The 15,000-nt window shown below is 35.0% G+C and overlaps 1 protein-coding gene across 1 annotated transcript in view; it reads left to right on the top strand.

Moving 5' to 3' along the window:
* The window catches only part of LOC135208098 (uncharacterized), a 76,523-nt gene extending 64,848 nt beyond the window's left edge, over positions 1-11,675 (top strand). The window contains exon 2 of the mRNA XM_064240246.1: positions 11,103-11,675. Coding sequence (XP_064096316.1) covers positions 11,103-11,675 — 573 coding nt within the window. The remainder of the gene's footprint in view (positions 1-11,102) is intronic.
* Positions 11,676-15,000: the final 3,325 nt, after the last annotated feature.

Raw genomic sequence — 15,000 nt, 5'->3', positions numbered from 1 at the left:
AATGTCATTCTCTCTCTCTCTCTCTCTCTCTCTCTCTCTCTCTCTCTCTCTCTCTCTCTCGCTTAAGATTTTCTGTGGAATCGAAGGTGAACAGACACGGTGACAAACTTCCGAAGTACCTGAAGTTTGTGACTTTCAGCGACGTGTCTCAGTCATCAAATCGTGTGAGTCGACTTCCTAGATAATCTCTTGTGACAGGAATTCTGGATTTGAGTAAATGTTCTTCGTTCAAGGACCTCTGATTCAGTTTGGATTTGCATGAAGAGAAAGACTCAGGAAAAAGATTAAAAAGGTCGTGATTAGCAAAATATGTAAAGAATGTTCGTTAATAAACTTTCAAAATGAGAAAGGTGAGATTGCTTAAAGAAAAGGCAACACAATAAGAATGAGAGAGAGAGAGAGAGAGAGAGAGAGAGAGAGAGAGAGAGAGAGAGATGATAAAAGTAATAAAGGATTCATGGTGAATTGCAATACCATCTATATGTAGTATTTATAGAAGTGAGGCCACCCAGCAGTTTTGTGGAAATTAAAACTGGAAAACATTTAATTTTTTGTTTATTCGTTGTGATAAATTTGATATATTAACTTTGTCGACGAAAATGGCGGATGTATTTTGCGCTGAAATATGGAAAGAGTGAAATTGATGGTAGGTTTAAGGGTCTTGTGATATATATATAGATGGCAGCTGTAAAATTACATGTGGATATTCAAATATGTATATATATATATATATATATATATATATATATATATATATATATATATATATATATATATAGATATAAAAGATATATAATTAAAATATGTGACAAAAGAAACTTATGATACAACTAAATTACTTAAGAATATTGCAATGATAGAGGATTTAAATGGAATGGTGAAACAAATGACGCTGATAACAACTGGGCTTCTCTCAACCGGGAATTACACATTTATGATACATGATAAGTGAAATGGACAATTAAAACAAATTGACAAAAAGAAATTCAAATAAAACAAAGAAGAGAGACTTTGTTTACTCTTGAAAGCTCACAGAGGGAATATAGAAACCCTGGAGAAGTTTTATGGGTTGTGGACCCTTGGTTTATACAAAACAGCATTTTACTCTTAACAAAACAATATCCATGAATCAGGATGCTCAGGTGCATATTTTAACAAACAAATGTATATATATATATATATATATATATATATATATATATATATATATATATATATATATATATATATATATATATATATATCTATATATATATATATATATCTAGATATTTGATAAAACCTGCTTTATTTGTTCTTAAAATATGCACCTGAGCATTCCTGATTCATGGATATTGTTTCGTAAAGAGTAAAATGCTGTTTTGTTAAAAACCAGGGGGTCCACAACCCATAAAACTTCTCCAGGGTTTTTATATTCCCTCTGTGAGCTTTCAAGAGTAAACAACGTCTCTCTTCTTTGTTTTATTTGAATTTCTTTTTTGTCAATTTGTTTAATTGTCCATTTCACTTATCATGTATCATAAATGTGTAATTCCCGGTTGAGAGAAGCCCATTGTTATCAGCGTCATTTGTTTCACCATTCCATTAAATCCTCTATCATTGTCACTTCGGCATTTTATTATTGCAATATTCTTAAGTAATTCAGTTGTATCATAAGTTCTTTTGTCACATATTTTGAATGATATATCTTTATATATATATATATATATATATATATATATATATATATATATATATATATATAGTACTTGATTATTTCTGTGTTCATATACGTACAAAAACCCATACACACATATTATTAAATTCTGGTATAACGAAAATCTTCGTAGACATATAAAAACCAAGTCTCATTGTAGTTGTCCAGGGAAAGACGACATTCCACGATTCCTTAAGTAAATAAAATCAAATTGCGGTTTTTAGTCTCTGTAGGAGGGAGGATGATGGAGCCATTTCCTGATAGATGACGTTGCTCTGTATTCATCAGGTGCGTTGGGAGATCTGGAAGTCTGGAATAGGATCTCTCTCTCTCTCTCTCTCTCTCTCTCTCTCTCTCTCTCTCTCTCGCTTTGAAAGGCATTTTAGAATCTTTCAAGACATTCCTAATTGGAGTTTACTAACAAATATTTCGTGGGTGATTCATACGAAAATAAAGAATACAATTTATTTAAAAATAGGGAACACTGATTCATATTTGTATATACATATTTAGTATTAAATTCTATCTAAAAATTATGGTGAATCTTATTCAATTTCTGGTGTTACCACTTCTTACATTTTATGAATATGATTAATTCTCTTCTCTCTCTCTCTCTCTCTCTCTCTCTCTCTCAGAGAAACGCATGCAGGCAGACATATGTCATCATCAGATCTGTCTCCACGTCAAAGCTAATGCTCCATCGTTGATTTAAGAGCTGTAGTATAGTCACCAGGTAGCAGTTGTCCATATGAATTCATCGGAATAACAAACTAGAACTCAGTGAAATGCTTCAAATGCAGAATTGAGCTGAGGTGCGGATCGTAGAGGGCGGTAATGGATCGTTTATGTGGAAGATTCATCTTTTGCTGATGCGGGACAGTCTGTTGGTCTTCGCTCAAATAGTGTCACAGGATTTGAATCGTGTTTTTTTTACTTTGATAAATTATATAAGCCTTATATATATATATATATATATATATATATATATATATACATATATATATATATATGTATATATATATATGTATATATATATACTATATATATATATATATATATATATATATATATTTATATATATATATATATACACAGAAACATACATATATATTGAATAGATAAGAGGAAGAGGAACAGAAAGGAAAAGAAGGTCCTCAACGTTCAGGTAGCAAGAGAATTCGTGCAATATTGAGGTGAATATCATCTTCCCTGCACGGGGGTTGTCGTACTGCTGAAGCAGTAAGTGCTGTGGAATTTCCAGCACAAGGGTCTCATCCTTGATTAAGTAGTCCAAGTGTAACACATGTTGATATTTCCTTCAGAAATGTCGTGGAATGCGTTCACTCATCAGTTCCTGTAAATACGTCAACCAGTCACTCTCCCGTCTATATGTTTCAACACCCACTTTCCGAGTTACTTAACTTTGAACGACATTTGCATTGTATCTTCTATACCATACACGCTTATTACCTCACTATCGACTTTATCATAAGATTTTATCAGGAGTGAATTTAAAGCATAAAGCTTGTTCTTTTATTTGTCTCACACCTACTTTCATAGCAAACCAGTCTCTCTCCAGCTTTTCAGCTGAGTGCTTAGCAATAAACGTACTTCTTGTTTGTCTCATAACTTTTAACCATATTTATTGCTTCTCTGTAGATTTCATTGTGGAATTTCACTATTTCTAAACTTATTTTATATTTATTTCTCTTAAGCAATTGATTCATACAATCTCCATAGCTTTTTTCCTCAATCAGATTCTGCCACACACCTCAATCAAGAGAAACGTCTGAAACCTCACCTTTATAAAGAAACAGCCCGACCGCTGTAGATTAAATTCTTCTATGAAGTTGGTCAGAGAATGGAAAGCTGATATCATGAGGTCTTCCTTTTCGTTGTTGTTCCTTTATTGTTGGGGATATTTCCCTTTTTGCTGCTGATCCCTTGGAATAGACACAACTCCAAATGACCTTCAGGATAACCTTTCCTATTACTTTTGCTTTTTATTCCTTTTATCGTTTGTTCTTTTCGCCCTTTGCTTCGTCGTAATATGTTGTGGATTTGTTAAAGATGTTTCGGGTGGTTTAGCCTTTGTTTCGTTTCTTATGAATATCATAATGGCAAATATGTAGGCTCGCTTATAAGGTCCGTTTAATGTGTCCGTTTTGGAATGTCGATGCTGGCGTTTATCATATGTTTGCTTCTTAATTATAAAATAATACAGCCTGATTTTGATCAATATACTTTATTATCGACTATTTTGCATATTTAATTTCACATTAAAGACATCGAATTGAAGACAGCTCACATCCATGTAGTAACGATTTGCTCGATGTAGAATCTGAACTATCTTAACTATTTCAGGAAAAAATCATATCTAAAACATTAGAAAGTGCCGATAAAATATTTACTTAAAACGTTTTTACCAAGACCGTCTCAGCTTCTTTAGCTTGCAACTTGTGGTACGAACTTTCCCAGGAAGGTAAAGAAATAAACAAAAGAGAAAAAAGGCAGAAGAATTTGTCACATTCTTATGAAAACTTTTACCCATCATTTTTGAAGCAGTGTCGTTATTCTTCTTCGGGAAGTTTAGAACAAGTTTTGGAGTTGCACCAGAAAGGACCTCATGGGAAAGAATAGGTTTTAGTTTTAGAAGGTAAATATTGAAGAGAAATCGTTAGATCCTTATCTCACTTTTCGCTTCTCCGGAAATTGTAGACATCCAGTACTTCTTTTTTCTTTTAGATATCGATGCCAAACTATTTGTACAATGTTCATTTTTCTACGGTTCCCATATAAATTGTTTAAAGGATTCCTTAAATACATAGAGAGAGATTGAGAAAGAAGGAGAGAAAGAGAGAGAGAGAGGAGAGAGAGAGAGGAGAGAGAGAGAGAAGATAACCACTTCTTTTATGTAGCTGATTTATTGATAGTTACCAACGAATTACTTTTAAAATTTCAGAATACCAAAAGTAAGAAAATGAAACAGAGAGTTCTTGTTAGAATAAAATCACAGGAATCATTTAGAGCCTCGAATGAATAAAAAGAAAGTGAATTCATAAAATAAAACCTAAGCGAGCATCTAATGAATGAATTAGTATCCAGGAAAAAACAATACGTCAGAAAAATGCAAATGTAATTTGCCTAAAATCCAAACGAATTTTCATTCTAAGATAAGATACGTCATTTAAATCATAATTCTAAATATTTAATTAGCAATTTATAATACATCTAATGAAAGGTTATGTGGAAGAGTTTTGGAAAAATAAAATAGACCAGATTGATAAAAAAGGAATTGATTGAAAAATTAGAACATTTACTTGCAGAGCAGACTTTGAGGCTTTTCTTCTTCTTCTTCTTCTTCTTCTTCTTCTTCTTCTTCTTAGGATTCTTTATTGTGAGATGGAATGCTTTAAATGGTGGGTTCGTTTAAAGGTTAATTGGAGAGAGTCTGCTTTAGCTGTGGAAGAAGAGGGAACTCTCTCTCTCTCTCTCTCTCTCTCTCTCTCTCTCTCTCTTAGTTATCCCAGTCACATACCAACCGATATTATTCATTTAAAAATTTGCATGCAATAGACAGTCAGGGGCTTTACAATACTGAACCTACCACATAGCATCCACACTGCCCAGTACTTCTAACTTCTCATGTGACTTGTTTTTTCCTCATATAAATGAAAATGTTTCGATTCCTGGAAACTTATCATGATTTTTGGAATTTTTGGGAATAATCTTTAGAAATATGAGGCTATTATGAACGACCTTAATGAAAGAAAAGGCGTATTATTGACTGTGTTATGCCACTTTGAATAATTAAGGGAGAATAATGTTAGTTTCGACATTCATAAAAAAAGCAGCCCGGAGATTTCAGCTTAAATGGCATTTCTAGTGAATCCCTTCATGCTCGCTGTCTTGTCCCTTAAGGTAAAGGAAGGGGAAGGAACCGGGGGAAAAGGGGGTTGGGTGTCCTTTGGGTGTTCAGATACACCCTTTGTGTAGGAGCTGCCTTTGTGTGTGTCCCGTCCATTACACGACACACAAACAATCGCTTCCAGCATTGGGTTCTGCTCCTGCTGATTCCTCGGGATTTTTTCTTCTTCCGCCTTCTGTCTTTATTCCTTTCCTTCATTCGTCGAACTGGAACAAAAAGAGAGAGAGAGAGAGAGAATAAAAGCGCTAATGATTCAGTCTATTTCTTCTTACATTGCGGTTATAAGAAACTTATGACCTTAATTGAGTATAAAAGGATTATATATATATATATATATATATATATATATATATATATATATATATATATATATATATATATATATATATATATATATATGAATAATTATCACATCACCGTGATTCATATAGATTATTCGAGCTACAAATGTCCTTTAATATCTAATTCGGTCTACATCAGAAAACTGATATATTTTTCATATATGTAAATCGAAGGGAAATTTTTTAGTTAATAATAATTTCTTCCCCTCATGGAATCGAACCCACCGTCCAGCGGACAGGAACGAAATCAGGACGACATTGACGTTAGCAATTCGGCTAACAAGTGAGGGTTATAAGTTTATACAATTCTTACCTTACAAATCACCGTTGAAATCAGTTATTTGTAATTAGAATCGATATCCAACCCCTTCGGTTACATATATGAAAATATATCAGTTCCGAGGTAGAGCGAAATAGATATTAAAGGACATTCGTAGCTCGAATAATATATATATATATATATATATATATATATATATATATATATATATATATATATATGTGTGTGTGTGTGTGTGTGTGTGTGTGTGTGTGTATAATATATACATATAACGCAAATTTTAAGAAAGTCTTCATAAACAACAAAAAATCCTACTCACCGCAACAACACAGAATTGAGCTGTCACGGGTCATGACTCCTCACTCTGGGCTAATTCACTCTCTAATAACCGAGCAGTAATTACCATTTTACCACACTTGCGGTAATGTTCGATAAAAGATGCAGTCAGGTAGTATGATGGCCACCAATTCCTTGATTCTCTGCCTAAAGTCTGTAATGCATCTGACGACTGGAAATGCGAGCAATTTTCAAAATGATGTTTCTTTAATCGCTCTTGTTTTTTGTGTGTGTGTTTTTTTTTTGGCTCTAGCTGCAATTGAACGTGACAACTGGGAAATAGAAAAAAGTTCCTTTTAATGTTTTGAATTATGAATTAGAACGAAATAGAAGTTAATAACTGATTCCATTGGGTAAATCATTGAATATTGTTAATGATTCGCGCTGAGGCGATTGTCTAAAACTGCGCTTGAAACTATGAATCAAAAATGATTTTATGGAATGTCGTCAAAAGTGCAAAGTACTGGTGCTAAAGCTTTAAATATCTACGAACACGCAATCACAACAGCCTCTTGTCAAGCATGCAGGTCTTCAGTAATGTCAACAGGACGTGAAAAGTGGCAGAGCTTATTGGTCGTAAGACCTCATTGAATATTCGGATTGTTTAGTCAGAAAGTAAGACTAAGAATAACATTAGTTAACAACTTTATTATTATTAGTAATTATTATTATTATTATTATTATTATTATTATTCAGAAGATGAAGTACCCAATTCATATGGAACAAGCTCTCCACAGGGGCCGCTGACTTCAAATTCAAGCCTCCAAAGAATATAGTGGCTCAGTTCGAAAGAAAATAACGGAAGGTAAAGGGAAATACAGAAAGAGTAGTTCACTTATTAGAAAAAATCATAATAATAAATAAAAAAGTAACTAAAAATGTTAGTAATTATTGAAATAGAAGAAGAATTGCATTTAGGAATAAAGACAGTAATTGTGTTTATGCTCCAGTAACCAAGAGAGATGGAGCAATAAGCTTCAGCTCCAATCCGTGGATTCCCACTGATTTGGGAGCCCTGGGATTGCTTCGTGATTCCATGAGGTCCTCCGATGGATTTGGGCCGAATTAGGTTTGAACAGAGATTTGGGATGGAATTTTATTTCTTGAAAACTAATCTGGACTAAGCAAAAGTAGATTGCGTTTGTTCTTTGAAGTCGGGATTGTAAAAACAAAGAGAAATTGTCTTATTTTGGGTTACAAATTCACATTTGAACAAATCTGTTAAGAAAACATATTACTTATTTGACTGAAATTGTGAAAACTAAAACGTATAATAAATATGTATGATATATATGTGTGTGTGCTGACATGTGACATCTCACAAATACATCCAGCCAAAATCGTAAACCTATTATGGCCCAACCATATTCCTATTATTTCCAAAATAACCAGGATCATCCTCCATATCCTACATCTGAGGTCTTTCAATGCTCCAATCTTTTTGACATTATTGCAAAAAGAAGACGAAATGACTTCGCTGAAATAAATAAAAATATCTGGAAATGCAGAAAGAAAGGATATTGTCAGTTCATATCATCTGGTTTCTGGGACAGAGAGAGAGAGAGAGAGAGAGAGAGAGAGAGAGAGAGAGAGAAGAGAGTCCCACCCAAAACACCCAGTAAAAAGGAGAGAGAGAGAGAGAGAGAGAGAGAGAGAGAGAGAGAGAGAGAGAGAGAGAGGTTCTCTCGCTTCAAATGACTGAGGACGAAGATGCAGCCCTACGAGGCAAGTCCTTCCGACAAGTTTTTGACCAGTTTTTATTATAGAGTTTTCTTTGACATTTCGTAATGTTTATGACGCTCCCCTCCCCCCCCCCCCTCTCTCTCTCTCTCTCTCTCTCTCTCTCTCTCTCTCTCTCTCTCTCTCTCTTTGCAGTGTCCTAATCCAAGATTTTTCTTTTTGTGTTTTCGTTGTAGGGAACATGAAAAGATGTATACAAAAGCATATGTTTGCTTTGCTACACTCATTTGATAGATGTACAGAAATACACTATACGCACGCGCATATTATATATATATATATATATATATATATATATATATATATATATATATATATATATGCATATATATATATATATATATATATATATAATATATATATATATATACATATATGTATAGATGTATGTTTGAAACCATACTCTTTCTCCTTCACATAGCCAATCCATCCATCAAGATGAGCCACAGGAAGACGTCCAATCAATCAATCAATCAGAGTAAATTGAACTGAATCGCGAAAGGCAATTAATCATTTATCCGAAATCGACGAAAAGCAAATCTATTGAAACGTGAATTCAAAGGACAATAAATCCAAGTGAAAAATTATTCCCTCTCTTTTGAATTTTAATTTGAATTTATTTTATTTTCTATTACTCGTTAGAGTTATTCTGATACAAAGGCAATACTGTTATATGAATTGCAGAGAATAGAAGTGACAATAGATTCTTTTTAACGATACAGAAACCATTATGAGTTCGTAAAAACTTTTCAAAATCAGGTGATGGTGTCTCAAGTCCTTTATTGAAGTGAATATTATTTGTTATAGGACAAAATGAATCATTGACTTACTTTCATCATTACATCTCTACGACGCAAATTCAATTAAAGTAATGAAAAAATAAGTAACATTTCAGCTTCCGCAGATTATTTCTAGGTGATAAAAAATGTAAGACTGGACTGAACAATTCGCCAAATATTACGAATCCTTAACTGGATAGTTACAAAGGCAAAGGTTATAATTGTTTTGCAATATTCATATCTTTACAATTTTTTTTTTATTATTTGTTCAATTTTATCATTTCTTGCAATATTCGAATCCTTATCACTTTTGTATTGTGTTCATATTCGTAATATTGTTATTTGAGAATTTATTCTGGATTCAAATCCATAATGGAACAGCGAACATTTGCTTATCTTTGTTTGTGGTGCATTCAGTCATTTCCCAAAACGTTGGTTCTTTGTGAAAACTGTTCAGCCTCAATAATGAGACTCTCTCTCTCTCTCTCTCTCTCTCTCTCTCTCTCTCTCTCTCTTTCAGCTTTAGATGTGTTTCTCAGTAAATGAAATTTATAGCTCTGGAAAGAAGCGTCGTCACTTTCGCCCTGGAAAACTTCCACTCCTTCTCTGGAAATATATATCGAATTGGGATTTGAATTATATTTGAGTATGAGAGAGAGAGAGAGAGAGAGAGAGGAGAGAGAGAGAGAGAGAGAGAGAGAGCTGCATATAATCACCGATGCATAGTCAACTTTGAATCGTCAGAGTATATCGCCAACTAATGATAAAACTGTTTTGGGAACCATCATGGCTTAGGATTTAGGATTCATCATTCTTGTCACCATCAGTACCGAAGAACTATTTAAAAAAGAGATATGTAAAATCACTCATAAACCATCTTGTTGGAGATATACGCTGTATTTATACAAATACGTGAAAATACGCACACCTATACAAACGTCCTTTTTGGCCAATGCCATATGATGAATCCCCACGAAGTCGTCCGTAACAGGTTTGATGACGCAATAGATCAGGTGAAACGCTCCTTTATGTTTCAAAATAATGGCCTCTCTGCCTATCGGTGTCTTATTCATCGATTCTCGTGATATGAACCACAAATCCTCATCCTCTTGGAGAAAAAATCTCTTCCAAGAAAATAATCTATTTAAACCCCCATCACTGGAAACCATTTTCCCCAACAGCTCAAAGAAGCACGAGGGAGTAATTCCATCAATACCTTTCCAGTTTCCAGACACAAGCGGGATCAAGTTTCCAGCAAAAAGACTAACAATAAAAGAGTAACAATGTTAGTTAATGGAACTACACGAATAAACGCCAACGGTTTCCAGTCCAGTAGATGTGCTGGAAGTGACGCTGGATGAAAAAAGCAGGTTATTTTTTTCTAAACACAGTTTACAATCGAGGGAATGCAAATAGTGGCAAAGAGTGTTCAGGAATACATTGGGTTAGGTCAAAGCTTTAAAAGGATTGAATGATATATATATATATATATATATATATATATATATATATATATATATATATATAATATATATATATATAGAGAGAGAGAGAGAGAGAGATGAGAGATGAGAGAGAGAGAGAGAGATGAGAGAGAGAGAGAGTTTATTTGATATCTAAAACAATGACATCACTATCCAGAGATGTCTCCAAGTTTTGTTTCTCGACATTGCTGATTAAAAAGATATTTCCATCATCACGAATCTTGTTTGGAGATGAGACAACAAATATTTAAGCCTTAAATAACTTACTTTCAAAGATCAATTTAATTAGAATATTGACTATTATCATAACTTGCAATCACCCTGCATCAATCTATCATACAAGTATGAAGTATGAGGTTAGGAAGCACTTTAATCGAATTTAATAATCTTTTTTTTATATATATGCAGACAGCCATCCCATTCTTCCAGGGAGTGAAAACTAAAACCTTATTCGTTATAAAACTCAAGAGACCGAGACATAATCCAAAATTCATTATCAATTCATGAAATTCAATAGGGGCTGAATTTGAGCTCATCCTCATTCCCACCATCCCCCACCCCACAGTACCCACACCCCCTACCCGACATCCCACACTCCCATACCTTACCCCACCACACTCACACCACGTCCCATTGCACATTCTACCCTCACACTACATCCTACATCCTACAACCTTCTATACCTTACCCACCCCACATATTGCACAACAACCTAACCGCCCGCCCCCACCCTAATCCCCACACCACACCCCAAACCCACACCACCCCCCACTGCCCAATCCCCACACCCCAAGAACCCTCTCCATCCCACACTGACACACCCAACCCCACATCCCATCCCACCACCAACGTGCCTTCGAACCCCACATTCCCTCACCCCGCCCATACACCATCCCCATCCCACATCACACCCCAACACCCTACGTCCACCCACACTCCAACCCACCCACACCCCACTCCACCCCACATAACATCCCCATCCCAAAGCACTTTACAGCCACCTCCAACCCCAAACCATAGCCCACACCCCACCCCGGGAGAGCAACGAGAGTTTAGCGTCAAGTTGTCTATGAAGTTCTTTCCCAAATGATGTCCTGTAGAGCTTCAGACTCCCCTCCCGTCTCAGACGCGCTGGGGAGACACGACGTGAGTTTCTCTATAGGTTTTGTTTCTCTTCCATAAGGAAGAAAAAGAAGAAGAATTGAAGGGAAATAAATCATGATTTAATTGACAGAAGAAAATTCATTGGGCTTCCATAGATAACTCTCTCTCTCTCTCTCTCTCTCTCTCTCTCTCTCTCCTTTCCCTGATATAATCTAGATATTGTGTTCACCATAAGTTACAAAAAACCGAAATCTATGTCCTAGGGATATGAAAAAGAACCACAAAATGTGGTCGGCCAGTAAAACAACTCTCTCTCTCTCTCTCTTCTCTCTCTCAATGAAACGTTTGAGACACCATTCTTCTCAACTGCACATTTTTTTGGGACCATAAACGCCGAGATAACTGTCAATAAATAAAAGCCATTTCCCCACCCTAGACTCATTGGATTGAGAACCGCCTTCCATCTTCAGAGAGTAACCGGCTTCATTATTATTATTATTATTATTATTATTATTATTATTATTATTATTATTATATGAAAACTCTTAAGATCGTTCCTGGGGAAAACAGATACTGAGCTCGGATCTCTGCTCTGTATTAGCCGCTGATCGAGCGTAAAATGGGCGTATTTTGCACCACTAAGGGCGTAGAAGGAAGGAAGGAAGGAAGGAAGGAATAAAAGCGTAAAAGTTGGGAGATGATGGAACGAGGGAGATGCTTTGGGTGATAAGATTCCCTCTTCTTCTTTTTCTGCTTCTTCTTCTTCTTCTCTTGGGGGAACAGCTCCTAGTTTGAGTGCTGCTAATATCACATTCCAATTCCTCTCGAGGGAGGAAACGGAAAGGAATTGATGGAGGCTACAACGGGAGGAACAGAAGTTCTTTGTTGCTACGAATTTTTTTTTATTTCGTCGTTGATTAGATTTGGGGCAGACTATACTTGACTCTCTCTCTCTCTCTCTCTCTCTCTCTCTCTCTCTCTCTCTCTCTCTATACAGACATATATACACACGTGTGTGTGTATATATGTACTTATATTCGGTAAAGTCCACAACAGCAGTCACGGTAATGTTGTCGACATAACAAGGAACAGAAACAGCAGGTGGAGGCATTTCAGATATTTGATGCTGAAAATCTTCTCAAGCGATTTGAAAGAAATTAATTGATCACTTTCAGGAAAATAGTTTCTGAACAATTGATTATCACCAACTAGTCACCCTGAGTGTGAAATATGCTATGAATATCTACGACTGAGAGAAAAATCATTTTTAGAAAGATACCAAGTAAAAAAACTGCGCTGAAGTTTCTTCGGCGCAATCGAGTTTTCAGTACAGCCGATGCAGCGCTTAATCAAGGCCACCGAAAATCGATCTCTCTTTCGGTGGTCACAGTATAATGCTGTATAAGATGAGCCGCTGCCCACGAAACTTTAACCACGTCCGGGTGGCGGCCTTTCCTGTATAGTTGGCACATTTAATCCCAGAACTTGTATAAATATATGTAATTATATATATATATATATATATATATATATATATATATATATATATATAAATATTATATATATATATATATATATTATTATTATTATTATTATTTATATACACACACATATATATATACAAGTTCTGGGATTAAATGTACCCGTGGAATCGACCATTAGAGAAAGCCTTAACACTATTAAGTCAAGTGCAGACGGCTATAAACGGACAGCCTGGAATTGTGCGTTTGCGTAACTACAAATGGACAAGGTTTTGAGAGAGAGAGAGAGAGAGAGAGAGAGAGGGGGGGGGGGGGGGTGGGGGGGGGGGGGGGGGAAGATAAAGTAACGCGCTACAGTTAGAAAATTATAGTTGTTCGTGTCAATTTTTTTTTTTACATTTATTCGCCTGTTCCGAAAATAAGAATGACATCAAAAAAGAGAAAACCAGGGTGTAATGGATTTTGCGCTATATTATACTATTTATCTTGATTACGAATTCTGATACAGACAGAAAATTGGCAGTGACAGAACGAACTTTGTCTCATCACTTTTTTTTCTGTTCAGCTGTTGACCCCCAAAATGTGAAGGGTTTTTACGGATCATTTTTCAAAAGTTTATAAAATACAGTAGACACGGATCACAGATTAATGTAGACGATAATCATCGTATATGAGTGCTTTTGGGAAACACACTCTCTCTCTCTCTCTCTCTCTGAAGCATTCCAATCATGCTGACATTTTGTCGTGGACGGAATAGTAAATGGAAATGGAAAAGGTTAGTAACCAGTATTCCTCTTTTGTTGGGATTATTCACTCGCTGTAATTGGATGGAATTATTCCCAGTTTCTGGAATGGGATAGAATTGCTCCACTCTCTTGAATAGGATGGAATTATTCCACTCTCTGGAATGGAAATCCACGAAAAGCACAGATCTGGAGGCTGTCGTCAGCCTCAGCTAAACTGTGTCTGCTGATTCGAATCAGACGATAATTGGGTTCCTTCTTCTTCTTTTCTTCTACTTCTTCTTCTTCTTCTTTTTTTCTTCTTCTTCTTCTTCGTCCCTTAGTGAAAAGTTTATCATCCTGGGATGAGACTGTTTCTCTCTCTCTCTCTCTCTCCATTTCGTTGAAACCTTTCCGGAAGAAAGTTAGTGGTCATTGATAGTCCCAACCCATAGAAGAAAACGACCAAACTTTCTAGAAAGAAATTTTTCGGTTCCTAAGAAGTTGATTTTCTCCTTCGGTTCAGACATACGTTGGAAGCACTCGCCGACTGCTTCCAAGTACGATGTGACTCCACATAAGCATTAGTTAACGCACAGGGATGAAGCTTTCTAGTCCATAGCTTTCAAATATAAGAAAACCATGCACAAATATGCAAATGCAGAATCAACTACGATGAGTTTTAAGATAATTTTATCCAGCCCTAATGAAAACTAACTCCTATATTCGAGTCCTTGGCCATTAAGCACCTAGTTTCCAACATTAAATAACAAGACTACAGCAGTTCCATTATACATTGCTTAGACTTAAGCCCACTTATCTTGTTTCCTTGGTATCTCGACTCCTCCTCACTCTATCAGGCCTTTCAGCAACCGAACCTCGGGTTGTAAGGTGTATATATATATATATATATATATATATATATATATATATATATATATATATATATATATATATATATATATATATATATATATATATATATATATATATATATATATATATATATATATATATATATATATATATATATATATTTTACTTGGTGCTTAATACATTGTGTTTTAGTTATTTTTATTTTTATTTATTTTTATATTATATTTTTTCC

This window comes from Macrobrachium nipponense, chromosome 34 (assembly GCF_015104395.2).
Source record: "Macrobrachium nipponense isolate FS-2020 chromosome 34, ASM1510439v2, whole genome shotgun sequence".
Taxonomy (NCBI): domain Eukaryota; kingdom Metazoa; phylum Arthropoda; class Malacostraca; order Decapoda; family Palaemonidae; genus Macrobrachium; species Macrobrachium nipponense.
The sequence above is the reverse complement of the archived record's forward strand: the minus strand, read 5'-3'. Positions and strand labels throughout refer to the sequence as shown.